Source organism: Dipodomys merriami, unplaced genomic scaffold, assembly GCF_024711535.1.
Source record: "Dipodomys merriami isolate MVZ:Mamm:240054 unplaced genomic scaffold, mDipMer1.0.p SCAF_28, whole genome shotgun sequence".
NCBI classification, from domain to species: Eukaryota; Metazoa; Chordata; class Mammalia; order Rodentia; family Heteromyidae; genus Dipodomys; species Dipodomys merriami.
The window spans coordinates 17,364,981-17,391,763 of NW_027204270.1; the positions used below are offsets into that span (position 1 = coordinate 17,364,981).

At 41.3% G+C, this 26,783-nt stretch overlaps 1 protein-coding gene across 7 annotated transcripts in view; it reads left to right on the forward strand.

Annotated features, from left to right (window-relative positions):
- The window catches only part of Ubr4 (ubiquitin protein ligase E3 component n-recognin 4), a 131,217-nt gene that overhangs the window by 12,033 nt on the left and 92,401 nt on the right, over positions 1–26,783 (forward strand). For all 7 annotated transcript variants that reach the window (XM_070037809.1, XM_070037811.1, XM_070037814.1 and 4 more), the window contains exons 9-25: positions 1,658–1,782; positions 2,583–2,642; positions 2,734–2,924; positions 7,872–7,971; positions 8,361–8,498; positions 10,698–10,815; positions 12,182–12,369; positions 13,474–13,633; positions 13,737–13,822; positions 18,538–18,707; positions 21,557–21,839; positions 22,400–22,535; positions 23,695–23,774; positions 24,353–24,481; positions 25,436–25,618; positions 25,740–25,862; positions 25,956–26,185. In XM_070037809.1, the coding sequence (XP_069893910.1) occupies positions 1,658–1,782; positions 2,583–2,642; positions 2,734–2,924; positions 7,872–7,971; positions 8,361–8,498; positions 10,698–10,815; positions 12,182–12,369; positions 13,474–13,633; positions 13,737–13,822; positions 18,538–18,707; positions 21,557–21,839; positions 22,400–22,535; positions 23,695–23,774; positions 24,353–24,481; positions 25,436–25,618; positions 25,740–25,862; positions 25,956–26,185 (2,500 nt within the window). The remainder of the gene's footprint in view (positions 1–1,657; positions 1,783–2,582; positions 2,643–2,733; positions 2,925–7,871; positions 7,972–8,360; positions 8,499–10,697; positions 10,816–12,181; positions 12,370–13,473; positions 13,634–13,736; positions 13,823–18,537; positions 18,708–21,556; positions 21,840–22,399; positions 22,536–23,694; positions 23,775–24,352; positions 24,482–25,435; positions 25,619–25,739; positions 25,863–25,955; positions 26,186–26,783) is intronic.

Genomic DNA, 26,783 nt, shown 5'->3' on the forward strand with positions numbered 1-26,783 from the left:
GATGTGTAGAATATTTTTAGCATGGAATGCTTGAGTCGTGCTGGGAAAGCAGATTGAAAGAAGTCTGCATGGGATAGGTCAGATGTTTGAAGAATGATCTTCTCCATGTTATCATAAAATCCCTTTTTTTTTTTTTGATTGGTCATGTGTCTTGGACTCTGGGACTGAGCGCTGTCCCTCAGCTCTTCAACTCAAGGCTAGTGTTCTACCATTTGAGCCACAGTACCACTTTCAGCTTTTTCTGCTTATGTGGTGCTGAGGAATCAAACCCGGGGCCTCCTGCATGAAAGGCAAGCACTCTACCACTGAGTCACCTTCCCAGCCCTAAAATCCCTTTTCTTCCTTTTGCTCATGCGGCCTTGGATGGGGGTGCCTGACAGCTGCTGCTGTTTCTTTTTTTTTTTTGGTCCGGTCGTGGGGCCTGAACTCTGGGCCTGGGCGCTGTCTCTCAGCTCTTCAGCTCAAGGCTAGCGCTCTACCACTTGAGGCACAGCGCTACTTCCGGCTTTTTTTCTTTTTGCTTATGTGGTGCTGAGGAATTGAACCCAGGGCCTCAGGCATGCAAGGCAAGCACTCTACCACTGAGCCACCTTCCCAGCCCCATGCTGTTTCTTTTAAGCTATTGTTAAAGTGACTTTATAACCTAAACCATTGGTTTTAGTTTTGAGTCCACAGTGTAATAGTCCTGGACTGTCTTATGCTCAAGGCTAGCACTCTACCACTTGAGCCACAGCTCTACTTCCAGCTTTCTTGGTAGTTAATTGGAGATAAGAGTCCATGGACTTTGCTGTGTGGGCTAAGTTCAGACCTTGGTCCTCTGATCCATGGTCCATGAGGGTTCCTTTGTGTTGTATAGCTCTGTATATTTTGACAAATGTATAATACCATGTATCCATTACTATTATTATTATTATTTTTTTTATTATTGGTTGTTAGGTTAAACCCAGAGCTTGTGTACTGTCCCTGAGCTCTTTTGCACTACCACTTTGAGTTACAGCTCCACTTCTGGTTTTCTGACGGTTAATTGGAGAGAAGAGTCTCATGGTACTTTTTAGCCTAGACTGACTTCAGACTGTAGTCCTCAGATCTCAGCCTCCTCGTAGTTAGGAATACAGGTGTGAGCTACTGGCGCCTAGCTCTACAATTAATGTATAATACAGAATAATACCACTGCTCCAAAAGTCCCTGTTCTCACCTTACTTATCCTCTTATCTCCCACCCCAACCTATCCTTTTCAGACTGACTTATTTTGCCTGACAATATATGCTTAAGATTCTCTCATGTCTTGGCTTGGTTGTTCATCTTTATTAGATGTTGGATTATATTCCATTGTGTGGCTATAGTAGTCTGCCTGTCCATAGACCTGTTGAAGGCTTCCACTTGTAGGCAATTATGAATAAAGTTGTAATAAATATTCATGTGTAGGTTTTTAATGTGGATATAAGCTTTCAGCTCATTTGTGTAAATATCAGGGATGTGATTATTGAATTATATTGTGGGATCATGTTTAATCTTGACCTTATGGAGCTAGTCTCCCCCTCCCCCCAGCCAAATCCTGGAATTGTTGTGAGTGTTTTGCCTTTCACTTTGTGTGGGTTTTTAGGAATGCCTCATGACTGAGATCTGCATTTGTTCGTTCATACATACTCCTTTTCAGGTGTGAGTGTGGCAACATGTATGGCCATTCTTCATGTGGGCAGTGCTCAGCAAGTGCGTACAGGATCCACAAGCTCCAAAGAAGAAGACTATGAAAGTGATGCAGCTACAATTGTCCAGAAATGTGTAAGTGGAGCATGCATCGGGAAATGCTGATGTGAAGGAATATGACCAATTTTGTTTCCTCCCTAGATAGATAGTTCTGCACACTCTTTTATCTGGGTAACAGGTCTAAGAGGTTATTTGATATATTGCTTGCATAGATGCTTCTGTGTCTCTAGGACTCTATAGTATATAAACACTGCAAGTCAGTGTGGCACACAGCCTTGTGAAAGATGAGTTATTCAAATGATACAATGGAGGGCTTAACGGGTATATGCTTTTGTATGAGACATAGTAAACAAGATAATTTTGTTTATTTTTATTGTTATTATTTTTTGCCATTTCTAGGGCTTGAACTCAGGGCACAGGCACTTTCCCTGAGCTCTGTGCCTAAGGCTAGTGCTCTACCATTTGAACCATAGTGCTGCTTCTGGCCTTTTCTGTTTATGTGGTACTGAGGATTTGAACACAGGGATTCATGCATGCTAGGCAAGCACTCTACTACTAAGACACATTCCCAGCCACAAGATAATTTTAGATGGGATAAGCGTAGAAAAAAATCAATTGTGATAAAAAGCCATCTGATGAAAAGCTGGGTGTTGTGCTTTAAATTGGGGGGAGAGAACTGTAAGATGACATTTGAACTGAAGGAAAAGTGGGATTCAGCTGTAGATGAAGATAAGAAAATGTGATTGAATTTTGTTATTGAAAAATTACCTGAAGATATTTAATTCTTCAAATTAAATTGATTTGAGTAGCCTTTAACTTTGATAATGAAATATGTGAGTTTGCTCAGAGTTTTGTGTCTGTTTGGTATTGGACAGCTTGAAATCTATGACATGATTGGACAAGCCATCAGCAGTTCCCGCAGGGCAGGTGGCGAGGTAAGCTTGTCTCTGCTGTGTTCCTATTTTGATAGGAGCTTCTAAGCTATGATGTTTCTAATCACATTTCATTTTGTGCCTTTTACAACAGCACTACCAGAACTTTCAGTTGTTGGGTGCCTGGTGTTTGCTGAACAGCCTTTTCCTCATACTGAACCTCAGTCCTACTGCCTTGGCTGATAAGGGGAAAGAGAAAGACCCACTAGCTGCTCTCCGAGTGAGAGACATTCTTTCTCGTACAAAAGAGGGAGTGGGCTCTCCCAAGCTGGGGCCTGGCAAAGGGTAGGTATTTGCTGTGATTGTCACTTCTGTAGTATTGTGCTGGGTTATATTTCCCTGTTGTTTCATAGTGACCACAATCCATATCAGGGTTTGGTTTGTTTCAGTGCTGGGAATTGAACTGTGAGCTTTTGGTGTGCAAAGTACATATTCTATCCCTGAGTTATACCATCAACCTCCTCTCCACATCAATAGTAGAAAAACTCACCTATTAATCTAGTTTGAATTTCATGACAGTGGAGGTTATGATCTTCATCTCCTAGTTCCATTCATAGCTGTGAGATTTTGGACGTTAGTGGTTCCCTTTATCCTACACGCTTATCTCTTACGAGAATATCTGTAAATGTATTCAAGTTTTTGTTTTGTTGTTGTTGTTGTTTTGTCATTTATCTCAGAAAAAAGTTTCTATTAAAAAGTAGGCTACTTGACATGGAGTCCAGTACTCACTCATGTTTATCCTGAAGTGAGGATATTGTCAGATCATCCTGGATTGCTTCCTGAAATATTTGCCACTACATTAATAAAGTCTGGGCAGGACTCCTTGCTGTATTATTTGGAGTGTGGAGATATGATTCATGTGATGCTCAAGGTTTTGTTCTCTAAGCCCAGGCATTGCTAGGGTTTATTTGTTTTAGTCCGTTCTGGGTACTATTGTAGGCAACAGTGATATAGCACTAAACAGAGCAACCTCCTTACCTCTATGAATTTTACTTTCTAATAGAAGAAACAGTGAACAAATTTGCCAACAAGTACATTGTAGATTATCATAGTGTTGTGAAGAACAGATAGAACAAGGGGCTAATGAGTAGCAGCATTGGTTACTTGAGATAGGAAGATCTGGAAATGCTTCTGAAGATGAGATTTTGAGACCATATGGAAAGTGGCAGGGTGAACCATGCAGTGTTCAGGTCTGAGCAGAGTGTGAGATTGGTATTTCCAAGGATCAGTGATGATAGTATGGCTAGAATAGAAAAATTGAGCAGGGAAGGTAGAAGAAAATTAGGTCAGAGAGGTAGCCAGCAGCCGGATGATGCAAAACCCACAGGAGAGGGGTGACACAATCTGTTATTAGAGATCTGTAATACAGCTACTGTGTGGAGTCAAGACTGCAGAGGCATAGACAGGACAGAGGGTGCAGTCAGGAAACTAGTGAGTCATGCCAAATGAGAGGGGCAGGCACAGAAAAGTGGTCCACTTGTACGTTTGGGAGGTACAGCTGATTGGATTTGCTGACAGCTATTGTGAAAATAGTATTGGAAGTGGCGCTGTAGCTTAAGTGGTAGAGTGCGCTTGCCTTGAGCTGAAGAGCTGAGGGACAATGCCCAGGCCCAGAGTTCAAGCCCCATGACCAAAAAAAAAAATAGTATCAAGGTTGTTTTTTTTTTTTTTTTTTTTTGTCGGTCATGGGACTTGAACTCTGGGCCTGGGTGCTGTCCCTCAGCTCTTCAGCTCAAGGCGAGCGCTCTACCACTTGAGCTACAGCGCCACTTCCGGTTTTCTGGTGGTTTACTGGAGATAGGAGTCTCACGGTCTCTCCTGCCCGGGCTGGCTTTGAACCGCGATCCTCAGATTTCAGCCTCCTAAGTAGCTAGGATTACAGGCGTGAGCCACCAGCGCCCGGCAGTATCAAGGTTTTTTGATTTAAGTAACTGGGTCATATGTTTACATGCTAGCAAACAGTTTAGAAGTTAATTGGTAGGAAAGGGGAAAAGAAATGATTTGACACTGGTCATGGTGAGTTGAGATGACAGCTGTGTATGAGCTGTTGGCTGGCAGCTGGATTTGTAAATCTGGAGTTAAGGACATCAACAAAACATTCACTGGAATGTTATGTTGAATAAAGATGGACACATTTCCAAGAGATAAGGAGTAGATACTCATGCAAACATGTCAGGTTGTATCTAGAATGACCATAAGAGGGCATTTGACATGGCTGGAGATACCAAAGCCGCTTCCCTGAGCTGAATCTGAAAGAGGCATTGATACTGGGTGAATACGGAGGCAAGAACATTCCAGAGCAAACATTAGATTGTGATTTTACGAGGGGCTGTCTTTACTTGGCCATGTAATTGTAAATACCAAAAGATACATCTTTTAAGTATCAGTTACACTTATGAAATGGCTATTGTTTATTTGAATTTTAAAAGAATACTATGTACATAGTATGTTACCAGCCATAGAGACAAGCATTCCTTAAAAGGAAAATAATCTACCAAAAATTCTATACTCAAATGGTAAACGTTCTTCCATACATAAGTGTAAAATATTTAAATTTATACCAATGAGATCACAATAATTGAGCACTCATGGCTCATGCTTATAATATTAGCTAATCAGGAGATTGAGAGCTGAGGATCAAGATTCAGAGCTATTTCAGGCAGAAAATTCCTCAAAATTGTAAGCAGTAAAAAGACAGGTATAACTGTGGCTTAAGTGGTAGAGTGGCAGCCATGAACTGAAAATGCCAATCTAGATTGAGCTGTATTTAAAATACTATAGACATCTTTTTAGTGACATTGTTGTAGAGTGGATAGAATTTTTCCTGATGGCTGGCATAATTACTAAGTTTATTCCACATTTTTTGTTTTGATAAATCATGCTTTCCTTTTTTTTTCTTTGCAAATCCATGAGGGATTTGAACATAGGACCTTGAGCCATGTTCCCAGGTCTTTTTTGTCTTTTTTTTTTTTTTTTTTTGAAGGGGGGGGTTGGGTCTTAAAGTATTGTCTGAGGCTAACCTCAGATAGTGATCCTCCAGTGGCCTTTTACGTGGCTGTGATAATAGCTGGCATTACTACCCTCAGTTTATTTATTGAGATAGATTTCACTAACTTGAACTATGATCTTCCTGATTTCTATCATCTCCTGAGTAGCTGGGGTTACAGGTTTGAGCCACTTTGTTCTCCTCAAGGCTGGAGCTCCACCACTTGAGCCACACCTCCTTTTCTAGCTTTTGCTGGCCAAGTGGCGATAAGAGTCTCTTGGATTTGTCTTCAGGCTCTCAGTAGCTAGGATTATAGGCATGAGCCATTGGCACCTGACACAGGGTTATGCTTTTAGATAAAACTTTTTTTTTTTTTTTTGTTGGTAGTGGGGCTTGAACTCTGGGCCTGAGCTCTGTCTCTCAGTTCTTCAGCTCAAGGCTAGCGCTCTACCACTTGAGCTACAGCACCACTTCTAGTTTTCTGGTGGTTTATTGAAGAGTTTCATGGACTTTCCTGCCTGGGCTGGTTTTGAACCATGATCCTCAGATCTCAGCCTCCTGAGTAGCTAGGAGTACAGGTATGAGACACCAGTGCCCGGCTAGATAAAACTCTTGAAACATAAACTTCTGGAAACTTATTTAACTTTCTTCTAGGAGGGAAGTGGTACAAGTGCAATTATGAAGACAAAGGGCATAATATTTAAAGTTTTGAAGTATTTTGCCAAAGTTCTCTCCCGATTCAGTCATACTGTTTGTATTCCTGTCAGCAGCTAGCTGTGTGTGCATGTGTATGTTTACTCATGTTCTTTTTGGCACTGGGTATTATTAGTGTTCATGCTTACTAATCTCAGGAGAAGAAATATATTGCTTTTATTTATATTTCATAGATTACTGTTATTATTTCTCTTAATTTATTGGTCATTTGTGTGTGTGTGTGTTTTTTTTTTTTTTGTTGGTCGTGGGGCTTGAACTCTGGGCCTGGGTGCTGTCCCTCAGCTCTTCAGCTCAAGGCGAGTGCTCTACCACTTGAGCTACAGCGCCACTTCCGGTTTTCTAGTGGTTTATTGGAGATAGGAGTCTCACGGTCTTTCCTGCCCGGGCTGGCTTTGAACCGCGATTCTCAGATCTCAGCCTCCTGAGTAGCTAGGATTATAGGCGTGAGCCACCGGCGCCCGGCGTGTTTTTTTTTTTTTTGAGGAGGTTGCTGGTACTTGTCTTTGAACTCAGGACCTTGCTAGGCAGGCACTCTACCACTTAAGTCATACTCCCATGCCTTTTTGCTTCTTTTACTTCTCAAGTAAGATCTTGGGTTTAGGTCCAGGTTGGCTTGACTACTATCTGCCTATTGTGGCTTCCTGCATAGCTGGGATGACAGGCACACACACCACCACCATGCCCTTCTTTTATTGAGGTCTTATAGTAAATTTTTTTTGCCTGCCAACCACAAGCTGTGATCCTCTATTCTCCACTTCCTGAGTAACTAGGATTTCTGGCCTGAGTCTCTGTTCCTTTGTTTCTTCCTTTATACTACTACCTTAACTTCTTTGCCTCAATTTTTTTCTCTGTTTCTTGTCTCCTTTTTATATTGATTTACATGCCTGCTATATATTAGATGTATTAACCTTTTATCTTGTAGGGTGCTGGTGACTCATGGCTGTAAACCTAGCTACTAAGGTGGCTGAGATCAGAGGATCATGTTTCAAAGCCAGTGTAGGAGTCTGTGGGACTTTTATCTCCAAATAACCACCAGAAAACCAGAAGTGGCACTGTGGCTCAAGTGATAGGGCTCTAGTGTTGAGCTGAATGAAGAGTGCAGGGCAACACCCAAGCTTAGAGTTCAAAGTTCAAGCTCCATGACCTACAAAAACAAAAACCACCTTTTATGTACATTTTTTACAAAAAAATTTTATTCAACTGCAATTTGCATACTACAAAGATCTTGTTTATTTTCATTTATTTTATATGGGTTGGTAATTTTAATCTTTCTTAAAAGAATGTTTTCCAGAAGTTCAGTTGCCACTTAAGTCTTAGCACCTTCAGCAGGTCTGTGTTGCTGTAGAATAGTCTCTTCTGATACAGAAGTTTGTGCCCTGAAGCCTGTAGATCCTTCTGGCAATTTTGTGTTATATATAGTTATTTGCCTTCTGGAGAAAGGTCCGTAAGTCTTCCAAGGACTAAATCCCCAGAATGGCAAGAAAACAGTGTTTCTGAGGTTATTATTCATTCTAATTATTTTCTTTGTGTAGGCATCAGGGCTTTGGGGTGCTCTCAGTCATATTAGCAAACCATGCCATCAAGCTACTGACATCTTTGTTTCAAGACCTGCAGGTGGAGGCTCTACACAAGGTGAGGAGGTTGTTCTTTGTTTTTTTTTTTTTTTTTTTTTTTTATTGGTCGTGGGGCTTGAACTCTGGGCCTGAGTGCTGTCCCTCAGCTCTTCAGCTCAAGGCGAGCGCTCTACCACTTGAGCTACAGCGCCACTTCTGGTTTTCTGGTGGTTTATTGGAGATAGAAGTCTCAGGGTCTCTCCTGCCCGGGCTGGCTTTGAACCGTGATCCTCATATCTCAGCCTCCTGAGTAGCTAGGATTACAGGCGTGAGCCACCAGCGCCCGGCAGGAGGTTGTTCTTGTGGGGAATCGGGTACACTTCTGGGGACTAGCTTGACCCAGCAGCACGGAGGGTTGCTTCTGGCTGAGTCATATGGTTAATTCTCTTTTGTTATTGTTACTTTCAGGGTTGGGAGACTGATGGTCCCCCTGCGGTCCTAAGCATTATGGCCCAGAGCACCTCCATACAGAGGATTCAACGGCTGATCGACTCTGTCCCACTGATGAACTTACTACTGACATTACTCTCAACTTCATACAGAAAGGTGGGTGGGAAGTAAGCCACAGATAATTTGGAAGAACTTGCACAATCTCAAAATAAATAAGACCTTTATAAGTGCAAATTTGTAGTAATGATTTTGAAGAGGAAAGGAATTTTTTCTCGTAAATTTTTTTTTTTTTGGGGGGGGTCCTGTCGTGGGGCCTGAACTCTGGGCCTAGGTGCTGTCCCTCAGCTCTTCAGCTCAAGGCTAGCACTCTACCACTTGAGCCACAATGCCACTTCCGGCTTTTTTCTTTTTTCTTATGTGGTGCTGAGGAATCGAACCCAGGGCCTCATGCATGCAAGGCAAGCGCTCTACCACTGAGCCACCTTCCCAGCCCCTCTTGTAATGTTTTTGAAGAGGAAAGGAATTCTTTCTCTTTCTCTCTCTCCTTCCTTCGCTCCTTCTTTCCTTCCTTCCTTCCTTCCTTCCTTCCTTCCTTCCTTCCTTCCTTTTCTCCTTTCCTTTTCTCTTTTCTTTTCTTTCTTACCATCTACATATCTGATCAATCAGTCAGTCCCTACAACAGTCTGTCCATCTATCAAGATGAGGTCTCACTACATTCTTTTTCATCTGCTGGCCCCAGTTCCTGGGCTTAAGTAATACTTCTCCCTCAGCCCCCTGAGCTTGGTCATTTGCTTGTTAAGGACTTTTTAAATTTTCTTTTGGTAGTTCTGGAATTTGAACTTGTTTCGTTCGCTTATTTGGACTGCCACTTGAGCCATGCCTCCAGTCCTGCTTTTTCCTGGTTATTTTGGATAGAATGCCTTGACTTTGTCTGGGCTGGTTTTGAACTGTGAACCTCAAGATCTCACCCGTAAGTAGCCAGCATTACAGACACGAGCCATGGGGCTTGAACTTTGTCTCTCAGCTAGCTCTTCAGCTCAAGGTTTACCACTTGAGCCACAGTGCTACTTCCAGTTTTTTTTTGTTTTTTTTTGGTTGGTCATGGGGCTTGAACTCTGGGCTTGGGCATTGTCGCTGCGCTCTTCAGCCCAAGGCAAGCACTCTACCTCTTGAGCCACAATGCCACTTCCTACTTCCAGTTTTTTTGGTAGTTTATTGGAGATGAGTTTCACGGACTTTCCTGCCCAGGCTGGTTTTGAACCAGGATCCTCAGATTTCAGCCTCCTGTTTAGCTAGGATTAGGGCTTGAACTCAGGGACTGGGTGTTGTCCCTGAGCTTTTGCTCAAGGTTGGCACTCTACCACTTGTGCCACAGTTCCATTTTCGACTTTTTGGTGGTTAGTTGGAGGTGAGTCTCCTGGTGCCAGTGCTGGGGCTCACATCTGTAATCCTAGCTACTTAGGAGGCTGAGATCTGAGGATTACAGTTCAAATCCAGTCTGGGCAGGAATGTCATTGAGATTCTTATCTCCAATGAACCTCCAGAAAATGGGAAGTGGAGTTGTGGTTTAAAGTGGTAGACTGTTAATCTTGAACAAAAGAGCTCAGGGACTGGGCTCAGGCCTTGAGTTCAAGCTCCATGCCTCAACAAAAAGAAAATTCTCATGGGCTTTCTTGCCAAGGCTGTCTTTGATTGCAGCCTTCTAAACAGGTAGGACCAGCACCTGGTGAGAGGAATTCTTTTTTTTTTTTTTTTTTTGGTCCGGTCGTGGAGCCTGAACTCTGGGCCTGGGCGCTGTCCCTCAGCTCTTCAGCTCAAGGCTAGCGCTCTACCACTTGAGCCACAGCGCCACTTCCGGCTTTTTTCTTTTTGCTTATGTGGTGCTGAGGAATCGAACCCAGGGCCTCGAGCATGCAAGGCAAGCGCTCTACCACTGAGCCACCTTCCCAGCCCGAGAGGAATTCTTAATTTGGTAGGACTTATAAAAACTTTTGAGTAAGTTATTGGTTATCAGTGTTACTTGGTGTTTTGAGCTGATTAGCATAACATTCTGAAGCAAAAGCATAGAAGCTGTGGAAATGCTCTTTTTTTTTCTTCCTCCAAATCTTGGCCATGTGACTAGTTGGAGTGCTTTTGTAAGATAAAGCTGTGAGACTCCTGAGGAAAGAGGCTTTTATTAGAAGTAGCTCTCAGATTTAGAACAAAGAATAGGGCTAGGGTTAGGCCTCAAGTGGTAGAGAGCTTGCCTAGGTAAATGAATGAGCTAGGGAGAAGCCTTGTTGTGTGGCTATGAGGTTAATTAAGCAGGTTGGCTCTGGTTTTGTTATTGCCAGTTATGTTAACCTTGTTTCCTAGGCATGTGTCCTACAGCGGCAGAGGAAGGGCTCCATGAGCAGTGATGCCAGTGCCTCCACCGACTCTAACACCTACTATGAGGACGACTTCAGCAGTACCGAGGAGGACAGCAGTCAAGGTGAGCCAGAGTCAGAGTGCCACAGCTTCTTCTTTTTTTTTTTTTTGTCGGTCATAGGGCCTGAACTCTGGGGCCTGGGTGCTCAGCTCTTCAGCTCAAGGCTAGCATTCTACCACTTGAGCCACAGCACCACTTCTGGCTTTTTCTGCTTATGTGGAATCGAACCCAGGGCCTCATGAATGTAAGGCAAGCACTATACCACTGAGCCACCTTCCCAGCCTGCCACAGCTTCTTTAGTACCATTTTGTTTCACCTACACCTACACCTCTGTATTATGTACACTTAAAGAAGATTATATTATTTAAAAACAAATTGAGCATAAAAGACTGAATGATGATACTACTTTCAACTAGATGGAAGTATACCTCAGTTTACATGTGTTGCCCTATGTTGGAACCTCTGCTCTCAGCTTTCCTAATGCAATTTAGAAGGTCTTGTGGAAAGTGTTTGGTGTAGCTGTTATGGTAGCTTCGTGGCCTAGGCGTGTGTTGGAGGGGAAATGAAAGCTGCTCTCCTGATTAACACTTCCTCCTGCCCTAGTTTGGAGAAAGTAAAGAAGATAAATATCTCTCAGATCCCTCTTCATAGCCAAGTGTATGAAATACCAAGAGAATTGTGACTCTCATCATTTTGGAGGTGACAGATTTGTTCTGGAAGTTGCTTGTAGTCAGTAAAATAAAGTGAAATTGTCTCTCTTCTCTCCCATTTTTTTTATCAAATAATTTTTATTGACTATAACCATGTATAATGAAATATTCTCATTTTCTATATACATTTGGATAAATTTTGGCCCATTGATGCAGGCTTGCATCCATCATTTGGATATCCTTGTGTTCATTTTGAGTTAGGTAGGCACTTTTATTTATATAGTTATTTTTTATTTTCTTGCCAGTCCTGGGGCTCTTTTTTTTTTTTTTTGTTGTTGGTCGTGGGGCTTGAGCCTGGGTGCTGTCCCTCAGCTCTTCAGCTCAAGGCTAGCACTCTACCACTTCAGCCACAGTGCCACTTCCGGTTTTCTGGTGGTTAATTGGAGATCAGAGTCTACTTGAGCAGGCTTTCAACCACGATCCTCAGATCTTACCTCCTGAGTAGCTAGGATGACAGGCATGAGCAATTGGCACCTGGTTCCCTAAGCTTCTTTTGCTCAATACTTGCATTCACCACTTGAGCCACAGCCCTACTTTTGGCTTTTTGTATTTATATGGTATTGAGGAATTGAACCCAGGGTTTCACATGCTAGGCAAGCACTCTACCACTAATCCACGTTTCCAGCCTAGGTAGGCACTTTTAGAAAGCCAGTACATCAGAAGAAGTTTGTTTGTTTGTTTGTTTTTTTACTAACTTTGTGACTTCTCTTTCTGTTTAGATGATGACAGTGAGCCTATTTTGGGGCAGTGGTTCGAGGAGACCATCTCTCCCAGTAAAGAGAAAGTGGCGCCTCCACCTCCACCCCCACCCCCTCCGCTGGAGAGCTCTCCTCGGGTTAAAAGCCCCAGTAAGCAGGCCCCTGGTGACAAGGGCAACATTTTGGCTAGTCGAAAAGATCCTGAGTTGGTAAGAGTGGGTTTCTGAGATACAGTGGGAGAGGAATTGAGTAGAACAGTTGTGATGGGAGAAGATTACTTGAACTGAAAGTTTTTTTTTAGTTTGGATAGCTCTAATGTATAAATACATTTTGTTTAGGCTTATCGCTGTTTAATCAAATAGTTTTTATAGTTGTTTCTTTGAATGATGGTTATCACCATAGGCTTTAGAACTGGATTTAAGTGGTTTGACTACTTAGTGGCTTTGGGCTATTATCTGAGCTTCTCCAAGCCTTAGTTTTCTCTCCTTGTGTCAAAGTTATTGTACTTGCTTCTGAGGGCAGGTGGAAAAGAGTATTTTTCAACTCTTTAGTATAGGCTCGATACATCATAGATGCTTACTAATTTGGTTTGGACATTTACTGATAATTCAGGCTTTGTTTTGATAATTAGTCAGTAAATGAGTCGGGTATAAGTTCATATAGCTTAGACTAGTTAGGCCTATGGTAGCTCATGCCTGTAATCCTAGCTACTCAGGAAAGCTAAGATATGAGGATTGTGATTCAGTGCCAGTCTGGGCAGAAAAGTCCATGAGGCTCTTACCTTCACTTAAATAGCACAAAGCCAGAAGTGGAGCTGTGGCGTGCGTGGTAAAGTACCAGTCTTGAGTGAAAAAGCCATACAAGAGCTAAAGGCTCTGAGTTCAAGTCTTGGTGCTAGCATACATCAAAAATGAAAAGTTTATGGATATAAAGCATTTATACAACAAAACAATATGTTTCTACAATAGAGAGTTAAAGAGCTAGGAATCCTATATGTGTGTAATAGTCATTAATATAGGTGTCTGGAACAAAGGACAAAAGTCCCTAGGGGAAGAAGAAAAATCGGTCAGTTACTTGGAAATTTGGTGACTTCTGAAGCACAGTATTTTCTGAAGTCTATTCTGTTTGATTGGTGTACAATTTTGTGTAGCTGGTAGATTCTCATGATCTTAGTCCTACTTTAGCAAGTTTTAAATGTGATTCTCTAATTCTTTTTTTTTTTGCATGAGACTAATGGCTTATTTTGTTTGTCTTAGACTTTGTAAGTGTTTGGATCTGCAACTCTGATAGGAGCTATTTTGTATGCTTTTTAGTTTCTAGGTCTGGCTTCCAACATTTTGAACTTCATTACCTCTTCCATGCTAAACTCTCGGAACAATTTCATCCGAAACTATCTGAGCGTGTCTCTTTCCGAACACCATATGGCCACCCTGGCCAGTATCATCAAGGAGGTGGACAAAGATGGACTCAAGGGTCAGTAGATGGGCTTGCTCGAGTTTCCCTGTAGAGTTTGGCTGTTGGCAGGGTATGATGATCCCATAGATGCTGGAATAACTGGTTTCCCATCTGTCTTAAGGTTCATCAGATGAAGAGTTTGCTGCTGCTCTCTATCACTTCAACCACTCTCTGGTGACCTCTGACCTCCAGTCCCCAAATCTCCAGGTTTGTGTGCATTGTGTCCCCAAGGCCAGGAGCTCTTCAGGTTCATGAACTGCACTTGTCCTCAATCACCTCACAGGAAATAGCATAAAGAAATTGTTGTACTGTGTCCCTATGCCTTAATTAAGGATCATTTCATCAAATCCGAAATGTCCTTTGCCCTCAACTCAATAAGCTTAAAGAAAAGGAAAACAGTTCAAAACAAAAACCCCACTAGGCTAAAATATGCTAGTAAAAAAGTGGACACAGTGGATAAAAAAGCAATTTATAAAAACACACTTACATTAAAAACATAGAGAAAATTTTTTACATTAAAAACATAGAGAAATTTTTCATCAACAGAAATGGAAAAACTAAGATGCATTTTAAAGAATCAGTCCAATTGCAGGTGATGCAAGTTCCCATATCTAGTCTTGCTACTAGCTTATCACCAAAACAAAGGCTAGCACCTTGACCATGAGCTTCTAGTCTCATGGCCCTCTGTACCCACTGAACTAGGTAATGCCTGGAATTCTAAACTTCAAATTTCTAATTTTCTGTTTCCATATATATCAATTATTCCTTAAAAAATATAGTTTCATAACAAACAGCTCTTTCTAGGCATTTTTTTCCTCCACTTATTATTAACCATATTGAAATTCTCTCTATGGCTCTCCCCCTACTGTACTACTGGATACCCAGAATCCTAAATTTCACTTTGCTAATTTCCTATTTTCATATGTGTGTGGCGGGGGCGGGGGGGGGGGGCGGGCTTGAACTCAAGAACTGGGCGCTGTCCTTGAGTCTCTTTGTGCTCATGGCTAGCATCCTACCATTTGAGCCACAGCGCCACTTCTGCTTTTTGAGTCGTTAATTGGAGATGAGTCTCACGGAGACTTTTCTGCCCAAGCTGGCTTCAAACCATGATCCTCAGATCTCAGCCTCCTAAGTAGCTAGGATTACAGCTGTTAGCCACTGGTGCCCAGCAAAAACATTGCTTTATAACATGTAGATCTTTCCAAGCATTCTTTTTTTTTTTTTTTTAACTTAATAGTAGTCATAAGCATTGTATTGCCAAGATTTACTTGTGTTTCTGTGGTTTTTGTAGGACTGCTGGACATTCCATTGTGCTTGTGACTGTACCAATTTGTCTCTTCCACTGAAATACATTTAAATTGTGTCCAGTTTTATTGATGGTCCAGGTTTTGCTATCTTTTATATTAACACTGTCCTTACTCCTCTATGGTATTTCTTCCACATGTCCCACATTCTCTTGGGAATTTAATTTGGAATAGAATCAGTCTCTAACCATATAAATTTTACTTGTATCAGTAGTATATCAGAGATTGTATGGATTCATACCCTTTCTCAATACACAACAATATCCCTTTTTTTTTTCTTTGTATCTAGCCCTCCTAGGTATTTTGTTTTGGGCTGTTTTTGAGGTTTAAATTGAGGATATTGTGTTTCCAGATGAGTAATCTACTACCTGTGCTATGCTATTCGCCCTTTTTTTGGTTGAGGTATTTTTTGGATAGTGTCTTGAAATTTTTGCCTGGGGCCAGTTTTAAGCTACAGTTTTTCTACTTAAAGCTTCTTATGTAGTTGGGATTGTAGGCATAACCTACCATCTTATTTGAGGTTGAGGTAGTATCTTGCTAACTGCCTGGGCACGTCTTGAATCTGAATCCTCTCTATCCCTTTTTCTTCTTCCCCCCTTCCCCCACTTCTTCAATAGCTGTGATTGCAACTGTGTGTCACTGTGCCTGGTTAGCCATCATCACTTGATATTAATTTTGTTTTTGGAGAGGGGAGATAGTACTGAAGTTTAACTCAGGGCTTTGAACTTGCTAAATAGATACTCTACCACTTGAGCCCTCCACCAGGTACAATACCTTTCTTAATATGTTCAAAGTTATTAGTTCTTAAAGTTTATTGTACATAAATATTCCTGAGGAGGGCTGGGAAGGTGGCTCAGTGGTAGAGTGCTTGCCTTGCATGCATGAGGCCCTGGGTTCGATTCCTCAGCACCACATAAGCAGAAAAAGCTGGAAGTGGCGCTGTGGCTCAAGTAATAGAGCACTAGCCTTGAGCTGAAGAGCTGAACACCCAGGCCCAGAGTTCAGGCCCCACGACACACACACACACACGCACGCACACATTCTCTCTCTCTCTCTCTCTCTCTCTCTCACTCATACACACACACACTCTTCCTGAATAGCTTGTTGAAAATGTAGATTTTGGGGCTGGGTGGTAAAGCCCTGGGCAGGGTGCTTGCTTGATGTGGGTGATCTTGGATTTGATCTCTGGTACTTCAAAAAGCGAAACACAGTGGCTGGGAATGTGGCTCAGTGGTAGAGTGCTTGCCAAGCATGCATGAAGCCCTGGGTTCAATTACTCAGCACTACTGCAGAAAAAGCTGGAGGTGGCACTATGGCTTAAGTGGTAGTGTGCTAGCCTTGAGCTGAAGAGGTGAGGGACAGCACCCTGGCCCAGAGTTCAAGCCCCACGATGCTTTAAAAAAAACCAAAAAAACCCAAAATGCAGACTCCTGGTTAGCCTGATATTCCTTCCCTTAATATTTATCATGTAGGTTTCTGATAATTTTCTAGAGGTCATTTTGGAAAAATGTTTGGTTATTCATTAGATTATTTCAGTGGTGAATGTGGAAGCTCATGCCTATAATGTCAGCACCAGGAAGCTGGGTTACATAGCTAGCCTGAGTTACATAGCAAAGACATTCTCTCAAAATAAATAAGTAAAAGCATTATTTCAGCAGATCCTCAGATTCATGATAAACTTTGATCTACTTCATAATATTTTAAGATGGTATACTTTCACAAATCCAAACTACTTGTGAAATTCATGGAAAACAATACTTTTGTGACTTAAAAAGATGGTTATGAAACTCATTAATATTTACCTACTCTTAAATGCAAAATTTTATCTTGGCAGGAGAGGAAATAAAAATTGAGTAGAAATGTTGGTGACCTACTTAAGCAAGGGAAGACAACACTTCAGTGAGCATATACCCACAATGTCTCCTTTGACTAGAGGGCCAAATTGTCACACCACACTGGTCAGCTCCTATCCGAATGCACGTTATTCAGGGAAGTTTTGAAGCTCACAACTTAGTCCTTCTTGCTTAAACTTGTCCAAAGAAGAGGGAAGAATACTGTACTTTGGAGAGGAGTTCTTAGGCCTCCTGATATGCTTTTGGCATTGAAAAAATATGGACATGCAGCCTGTTTGTCCTAACTGGTAGAACAATCTTCAAGTAGCCCTTCTCATTTTGTCTCTAAACATGAGACTTTTAAGTTTTCACCTTAAGCTTTTTTGCTATGATTTAAGAAAGCAGAGGATAGTTTATTTACTTTGTTATTGGCTCTCCTACTTGGGTACCATTTCTTTTGAGTAATGTACAAAGCATCCTTACTTATAGTTGCCCAACTTTTATGGCTAGACATACCATTGGTACATACCAAAGGAACTTAATAAAATGTATTTTAATCTGTAAAAGAAAACAAATTATATCTTCAAATGTTCTCCAGAGAACAGTGACCTTACTCACTGCTTAGAGAAGAAATTAACATGTGCTTATTGATAGTCTTTGAACATGTTAGCAGGTAGGATTTTATATTGAAGGGCTGGGGAGAGCATGTGCTTGACATGACATCACAAGTGAAGGGGTAATGGAGCTGCAGTGCTGGTTTGCAACATTTGATGTTAGGATGTTCTTGATACATTTCCCCGTAATTACAGTTGTTTCACATAGGTATGTCTGTGTGTCAGTCTTTTTGATGTAGTTCAATAGGTTTACTTTTAAAAGAAATTCTTTCTTTGGAATTAGGAGTTAAGGAATTGTTTATGGCTTACCATTTAGTGTTGAGTCTTGTTCATCAGCCTCCTCCTTAGTGATGGAGGATGTAATACCCAGCTCCTGTTAACTCTGCATATTCAGTGCAAAAGTCCTTCGCACAGTGAGTGGATACAGCCATGTACCTGCGTAGTATGTGGAAACTGTTCTTGAGAACTGTGACATTTGAAATAATTATTTCCAAGGATTGGGGTTATCAAAGATGTTTTATAAGTATTCAATTTGGCAGATAGAGAAACATATTCTGCTTTTCAATGTAATATGGGGTGTGTGTGTGTGTGTGTGTGTGTGTGTGTGTGTGTGTGTGTGTGTGTGTGTGTGTGTGTGTGTGTGTGTGTGTGTGTGTGTGTGTGTGTATCTATGTATCTGTGTCTATATTTGAGAAGATGGAGGCATCTGGCATAACTGAGCTGAAACTATAGCTTATTAGGAGTGTCTTCCACAGCTGGAAGCAGAGAGCAGCCTTCAGTAGTTCTACATGCCTTAGCATCTCACAAGCAGAATTTCCTTAATTATACTGTTTGAGTTATTGGGTCTCCCCTATTGGGTGTTACTGGTTTTATGTAACTCACTGTGAAAGAAAACCATTGGCTATTGCATTATATTTCATGCTTTGTCCATTTTGAAAACGATCCTGATGTTGTTACCTCCTATCACTTCTCCCTTCTCAAGCCCATTTCAATTAAGCCATTTCCAGGTGTTATTAGGGTTACATGAGAGGTTTTTCATATTTGTTGAACTAAATGATTTTTCTCAGCACCACTTCAGTCTGAATTTCTGGGTCTTTCTTCAGTCTGTCCTTTTTTGAACAACAAGCATTGGAGAGCATGAGTAACCTTTTTGCCTTGTCTCTTTCACTCAGAACACACTGCTGCAGCAGCTGGGAGTTGCTCCCTTTTCTGAGGGCCCTTGGCCCCTTTACATTCACCCGCAAGGCCTCTCTGTGCTTTCACGCCTCCTGCTCATCTGGCAACATAAAGCTGGCACGCAAGGTGACCCTGATGTCCCTGAATGCCTTAAAGTTTGGGACAGGTAAGATAACTCCAAGGGAGGAGATGTTTTTACTGTTTTTGTTTGTTGGACTTTTTGTAGTTCACATATAGTTTTGAGATGTTTTTACAATGATGTATTCAGAGTAGAAGTGGGGGAGAAATGATGGGAAGATGCTTTTCTAAAAAGAAGTGTAGGGCTGGGAAGGTGGCTCAGTGGTAGAGTGCTTGCCTTGCACACATGAAGCCCTGGGTTCGATTCCTCAGCACCACATAAGCAAAAAGAAAAAAGCCCGAAGTGATGCTGTGGCTCAAGTGGTAGAGCACTAGCCTTGAGCTGAAGAGCTGAGGGACAGCACGCAGGCCCAGAGTTCAGGCCCCATGACTGGACCCAAAAATAAATAAATAAATAAAAAATAAAAAAGTGTAACAACTGTTGTCTGGAAACAGAATTTTCTTGTAGCTATGGGGGATTTAATTATAATGTTTTCTTTTTTTGTTTGTTGGTTTTTGTTTTTGTTTTTGTTTTTGTGTTTTTTTGGGGGGTCTAGTCGTGGAGCCTGAACTCTGGGCCTGGGTGCTGTCCCTTAGGTCTTCAGCTCAAGGCCAACGCTCTACCACTTGAGCCACAGTGCCACTTCCGGCTTTTTTCTTTATGTGGTACTGAGGAATCGAACCCAGGGCCTCAGGCATTCAAGGCAAGCGCTGTACCACTGAGCCACCTTCCCAGCCTGTTTTGTTTTTTTTTTTTTTGCCAGTTCCAGGGGGCTTGAAATTCGGTGTGCTCGGCTTGTTCATGATATATGCTCTACTATTTGAGCTACACCTCCAATCCAGCTTTCTGTTGTTTGTTTGAAGTTGGAGCCTTGCAGACTTTTCTCCCTGAGCTAGCTTTCATCGCAGTTATAGGCTGTCCAGCCAATGGTGCCTTGCTGGTTATGATTATTAAACAGTCAGAATCTTGATAATAACCAATTTCATCGTGACCTGGTTTTTGAAAAAGAGGCAGCAGGAAAGCTAGCTCTGCTTTCATCATGAAACCACTGAGAGTGACTTACTGTCTCTTTTGGATAAATTTTAAAGAACTTGTTTCCTTGGGGGAAGTTCAGATTAATCATCTAAATCCTCCTTAGATGGACCTGTATTTGCCATTTTTGTTTACATGGTTAGGAGTCTTCAAAGCAGTTTGTTTTCTAAAAGGCTTTGGTTTTCTAGTCCTCATTTTAGGATCAAATAGCTCTAATGTTGGATTTGAGAAATCGTAAACCTCCTCGAATGCCAGAGGCCCATTGTGTTTTCTGGTGGAATGTTGCAACAAGGCTGGGAACTGGGGGTGGTGGGGTGCTGTGAGGGAAGGTTGCCCTTATTAACACACAAATCTCCTAATAGCCAAAGGCAGTGGAAACAGCTGGCTGTGCTCATTCCTTTATTTATTTATTACTTTATTTATTTTTATAAAAGCTCTTCGGATGAGTTCTTGAAAGTTAAATTTTATGTTACTTTTGAACCTAATTTACTATTTAAAAAAAAATACAAAGGGCTTCAATCCCTGATGTCTGGTTATGAATACAATGCATCTTAATCAATGTCACGTCACCTCTTCCATCATTCTCCCCCATCTTTCTCATCCCATCCTTACCCTAAAGTTATGTAGTTCAATTTTTATATAATGTAGATTGAATGTAATGACTGCATTTGCTCACCTTCCTCCCTCCATATGTATGCCCTCCCCCTTTTTGTTGAACATGTTTCAACTTCCTGGTATTTATTTTGTTGTATGTTTTGTTAGTTGTTAATGGTGTTACATATACCATTGGACTCCTCCCCTACATATACCATCCTTTAGTCAATTTGTTTGTGTATATATGCATATAACCTTATATATGTTATCATGTATGTATTTTAGATCTAACTTCCAAATAGAAGAGAAAAACATGCACTGTTTGTGTCTCTGAGCCTGACTTCACCTAACATAGGTTTACACATTTCCCTGCAAATGACATACTATTCTTTTAGATTGATGAGTAGTAAAATTCCATATATATAAATATGTATTAACTTAAGTCATGTCATGATTTTGTTAGAATTATAATTAACTTAGAATCTGGGGCTGAGGGTGTGCTCAGTGGTAGGTACTACTAGGTTCAATATCTAGGACTCTGTTTCTCAATTTATAGGAAAAAGAATTGATTCTTTTTATTTTTTTCTAATCCTGGGGCTTGAACTCGGGCTGGTCACTGTCTCTGAGATTTAGTGCTGGAGGCTGGTGCTCTGGAATCTTAGCTCTATTTTCAAATTTTTGGAGGTTAATTGGAAATAAGAGTCTCACAAACTTGCTCCTGGGCTTGAACTCAGGGCCTGGACATTGTCCCTGAGCTGCTTTTGCTACAGGCTAGCATTCTAGCATTCTACCACTTGAGCCATGGCACTACTTCCAGCTTTTTCTGTTTATGTGGTGCTGTGGAATCAAACCCAGGGCTTCATGCACATGAGACAAACACTATACCACTGAGCCACATTCCAGCCTCTTCAGCTGGCTTTGAACTAATCCTCAGATCTCAATCTCCTGACTAGGTAGATTTAAGCCACAGGCACCCAGCTAATTGACTTGGCTTTGCCTGTCCAGGTTTACTGAGTACACAGCCACAGCACTACCTTCCTTGGGGAGTCTGTAGTTCTTCCTTTTGTCTCCAGTGGCAAGTGGGCACTGACAGAAACTGCTGTGGCCATAGTTGAGAGAAGTGGCTTTTTTTGTAGTCAGAACTTACTTTGTGTCTTGTTTTTTCATATCTAGGTAGAAGATGTTCAACCCTTCCTTCCGATACTGCACATTGTAACAGTGGCAGACTTATGCTGTTTTCCCACAACACCTGTCCCTCTTCTTTGTACTAGGTTTTTGTCTACAATGAAGCAGAATGCCCTACAAGGGGTAGTGCCCAGTGAGACAGAAGATCTGAATGTAGAACACCTGCAGCTGCTACTCCTCATTTTCCACAACTTTTCTGAGAAAGGCCGGCAGGCCATTTTGACCCTCTTTGTCCAGAATATCCAGGAGCTGAGCGTCAACATGGAAGCACAGATGCGCTCTGTGCCTCTCATCCTGGCACGCCTCCTTTTGATCTTTGATTATCTGCTTCATCAGTACTCCAAAGCACCCGTTTATCTGTTTGAGCAGGTACAGACCTTCACATTCTCTTTGCCTCACTATTATTAAGAGCTTTGGTGTCCACACACAGAATTACTAGCTACCTTTGTGTAATTTTAGTTGTTGGTTTTGGGAGGATTAAAAAAGCCCCTACATGCATATGTGCTCTGCACTTTATGCTTAGCCTGAAGTGATCAGTGTAGATTCCTTGGGTATGTGGGTTAGGATTGGAGGATAAGCTCTGTTCACAGGTGTTTTTTTGGATTGCCCTTCTTTGTATGATCTAGTAGTGCCTTGAGCATTGGCCTTAATGGGGGTTTGCCAGTGGTTGAAGGATTATCAAGTGGTAAATTCTATATTTCGGTAAAATCCTTTGTAAGGATCCAAAATGAGGATTAGAGGGTTAGTTAAGGGTTGTTATGTTCTGTATTTATTCCCTTTATATCTTGGAAAAACTGGTTTCTAAAAGAAGCCACAAAAAAAGTCTTGAAAATTGCATTTTGTTTTATGATATACTGATATATAATGTTCAGTGTGAGAGCAGAATGGTGACTGATGTGTCCTTAATTCAAGTATTTGTATTTTCAAAGGTGCAGCATAACCTCCTCAGTCCTCCTTTTGGATGGACAAATGGATCCCAGGACAGTAACAGCCGCAGAGCAGCTACCCCTCTGTATCATGGATTCAAGGAAGTAGAAGAAAACTGGTCTAAGCATTTCTCATCAGGTTAATAAAAATCTGACTTACTGAGTCTTGTGGGTAGAGTCCATTTTGAAGTATGGAGATTCCCAGAGAATCTGGCTATTTACTTTGGTATCCCTCCTACATATCTCAACAGTTTTAGAAGTTGACTTCCGTGCATGCCACACTTGTGTTTTAAAACACTGAGATGCAGGAATTAGGATGTACATAGTATAGATTGCTGTCACTGTCAGATACGATTTTCCTCATTTGCCCTCAGGGATTAGTATCTTCCCACAAGCTAAATTTCCCTTTGTGTCTTGATGATAATCCATGCCAAAAGCCATGGGAACTTGGTATGCACTGCAGTGTTTCTCTCACATAGCAGTTGTCTATTATTAGTTAAAATTTTTTTATTGTTATTTTAAAGGTAATTTACAGAGGGGTTGCAGTTACATAAATCTGGTAAAGAGTCTATTTCTTTTTTGGACAATGTAGCAGTTGTCTATTATTTTGATGAGCTTTTCTGGCTCATCTGGAGGGTTTATCAGGTTATTAGGTATTAATTATGCAGCCTTAATATGAGTTTGTTTCTTATTGGTATTTGGTATTAAACATTATGTAAGTTTAATATATTTAATGATACAATTTAGTTCACTACATTTGTTGTAGAGCAACTCAATTAGCTTGTGGAGCAATGGTTTTTACTGGAGTGATATTGCCTCACTCTAGGAAACATTTGCTAGTGTCTTGGACACATTTTTGGTTGTTACAAATGTGGAGGATTGCTATAGTTTGCTATATGCTAGAAGCCAGCCTTACTGTTAAACCTATTGTTCAAGGGCAGCCTCTTTTTTTTTGTTCGGCCATGGACCTGAACTCTGGGCCTGGGCACTGTGTCTCAGCTCTTCAACTCAAGGCTAGCGCTCTACCACTTGAGCCACAGCGCCACTTCGGCATTTTCTGCTTATGTGGTGCTGAGGAATTGAACCCAGGTCCTCATGCATGCAAGGCAAGCACTCTACCACTGAGCTACCTTCCCAGCCCAAGGGCAGCATCTTATACCAAAGAATTAGCTGTCCCCAAGTTTCAGCAGTGCCGGGGCTGAGCAAACTTGCTCTGAAGTGGTTTCTTTATTTTTAGATTTTATACTTGTCCAATTTATGAGTGAAACCATTAATTTAACACACCTAATATTTTTTAGATGCTGTCCCTCAACCCAGATTCTACTGTGTCCTGTCCCCAGAAGCCTCAGAGGATGATTTGAACCGTCTTGATTCTGTGGTAACAGGAATTTTCTTTCTGTCTTAACCTCTTTTCTTCGTGAAGTAGTCTTTATATCTCAGCTAGGACTACAGCCCAGACATACTAAAGGAAAGACTTAAATTTTATTTGAGACAGCATCTCACTCTAAGCCTAGGCTGGCCTCGAACTAGTGACTTTTCTCCCTCAATCTCTTTGAATGCTGGGATTATAGGTATATACCACCATGCTTGACTGTAAGTACTTTTTGTGTTGAGGCAGTTTGATAATTGTTAGGATTTGCACTTCTACCAAAAGGGAATTTTTTTTTTAAAGATTTACTTGCTGCTCTTCAGTTTATCACCTCGGACATTGTCTTTGTTTGCATGTCCTGTGCAAATATTTTAGTGGACGGAAATGGTTGTCTTACACTCTTGCCCTAAAGCCTTGCAATTATATGTGCACAGCAGTTCACAGAGTGAGGCCCTAGCATTGGAAGCTACTATAAAAATCAGTAAGGAAAATTTGTTGGGATGTTTTGTCAGTCATCAAGTTGAGTGATAGTGTAGGAGTAGAAGTAAAACAGATGTATAATGATTGTTTTTCTTTCTTGATATCAGGCATGTGACGTTCTTTTCTCCAAGCTTGTTAAGTATGATGAGCTTTATACTGCCCTAACAGCCTTGCTTGCAGCTGGGTCCCAGCTTGATACTGTAAGGAGGAAGGAAAATAAGAATGTGACAGCTCTGGTAAGACCATGGAAGCTGGAGGAGGATTTGAACTCTGTTTGATAAGTGATAAATGTTTGTATGGAAGCCTGGGAGATGACTTAGGCTGTTTGATTACTCATTGTACCAGAAACTAGTTTATTAAATAATCTTTGTAACCATGACTGTAAACTCAGTATTTCAAAAATATGGTGTGTCAGCTAGGCACTAGTGGCTCATACCTTAATTCTGGTTACTCAGGAAGCTGAGATCTGACTATCCTGGTTCCATGCCAGTTCGGGCAGAAAAAGTCCATGAGACTTCATTTCCAATTAGCTAAAAACCCAGGCTGGAGGTATAGCCCATGTGATGGTTGAGTGCTAGTGCCAGCTTTGAGCAAGAAAGGCTCTGAGTTCAAGCCCAACAAAAGGAAACATAGTATGTTTATTGTAGAGATACTTTTGTCTTTTTTGGGGAGAAGGGGGTGGAACTGGAATTTGAACTCAGAGCTTTTTACTTATAAGTGATCTACCACTTGAGCCACAACTTCTTTTTTTCATTCTTTTAGCTAACATTGGGAGAAATGTGACTTTTTTAACCGTCACAGCCTGCTGAAGTGCTGTGTTTTTCTATGTTTCTATGAATGTGTCTGTACTTCCAGAAGCTATAATGTAATTCTAAGTCTCACAAGGAATTGGTAAATTATTGACCTGTCAAGCAGAATGTCCTGCTTTGGCTTATTGGTAAAAATATTGGGGTGCATCCTTTTGGTGTGTGAGATATGCTGAATATTGTGATCTGTGTTTATTTTCTTATTATCAGATATACTCTTTAAAATATCTGGAGAACAAACTTGAATTCTAAATCAAAATCTTAATATGGAATCTACACAATTCTGCTTTAAAAATTGTATTTAGAGCAAGTTCTTATTGCTCTTCTTGAGGCAGTGCCATGTTCTGCTTTCAATGACTGACTGACTCCATTTGCTTCCTCCAGGAGGCCTGTGCTCTTCAGTACTATTTCTTGATACTGTGGAGGATCCTAGGAATTTTGCCACCTTCAAAGACTTACATGAACCAGCTGGCCATGAACTCACCTGAGATGAGTGAATGTGACATCTTACACACACTACGCTGGTCATCCCGCCTCCGAATCAGCTCCTATGTCAATTGGATAAAGGTAGCAAACTAAACTTGATGTCAGTTTTATATGTAGCCAATTTGCTCTCTACTTACGGAGTCTTTTAATGAGAGCTTTGGACTCTATCTTTCCTGAGCATTTATTCTTTCTGCCTAAATAGGATCACCTCATCAAACAGGGAATGAAGGCTGAACATGCTGGCTCTCTCATAGAACTGGCGTCTACCAAGTGTAGCTCAGTGAAATATGATGTTGAAATTGTTGAGGAATACTTCGCTCGACAGGTGTGATAATGTTGGGACGGTAATGATGGAACTTGGTTTCTATAATAGCCTTCTGTCACAACTAATTGATATCCTGGGTATTTTTTTAAAAAGATCTCGTCATTCTGTAGCATCGACTGTACCACCATCTTGCAGCTCCATGAACTTCCTAGTCTGCAATCCATCTACACCCTCGATGCTGCTATCTCCAAGGTTCAGGTCTCTTTGGATGAACACTTTTCAAAGATGGCTGCAGAGACGGATCCACATAAGTCATCTGAGATCACAAAGAATCTCCTTCCAGCCACACTCCAACTCATTGACACCTATGCATCGTTCACTAGGTGTGATTAATTGCCTTCTGCAGTGTATAAGTAGTGCTCACTCTGAGCAGATGCCCAAGGGATGTAGTGATTTACTTCTTTCCTTCTTACCACTTAGGTTACCCCTCACCTTGGTGTATGCTTTCTTCTCTAATATGAGGTGGTACCTGATAAGGACTTTTTCATTTAGCTAATGAGGAAATTTAATTTTTATAATTACTTGTGATATTTTTTTCCTAGAATTTTATTGTTGAGAATAGGTATACAATTTTTCTTTTTCTTTTCTTTTTTTTTTTTTTTTGCCAGTTCTGGGCTTGAACTCTGGGCCTGGTCACTGTCCCTCAGCTCTTCAGCTCAAGGCTAGCACTCTACCACTTGAGCCACAGCACCACTTCTGGCTTTTTCTGCTTATGTGGTGCTGAGGAATTGAACCCAGGACCTCATGCATTCAAGGCAAGCACTCTACCACTGAGCCAGCTTCCCAGCCCTAATTTTTTTTTTTTTGGGGGGGGGGGATCCGGTCGTGGGGCCTGAACTCTGGGCCTGAGTGCTGTCCCTCAGCTCTTCAGCTCAAGGCTAGCGCTCTACCACTTGAGCCACAGCTCCACTTCCCGCTTTT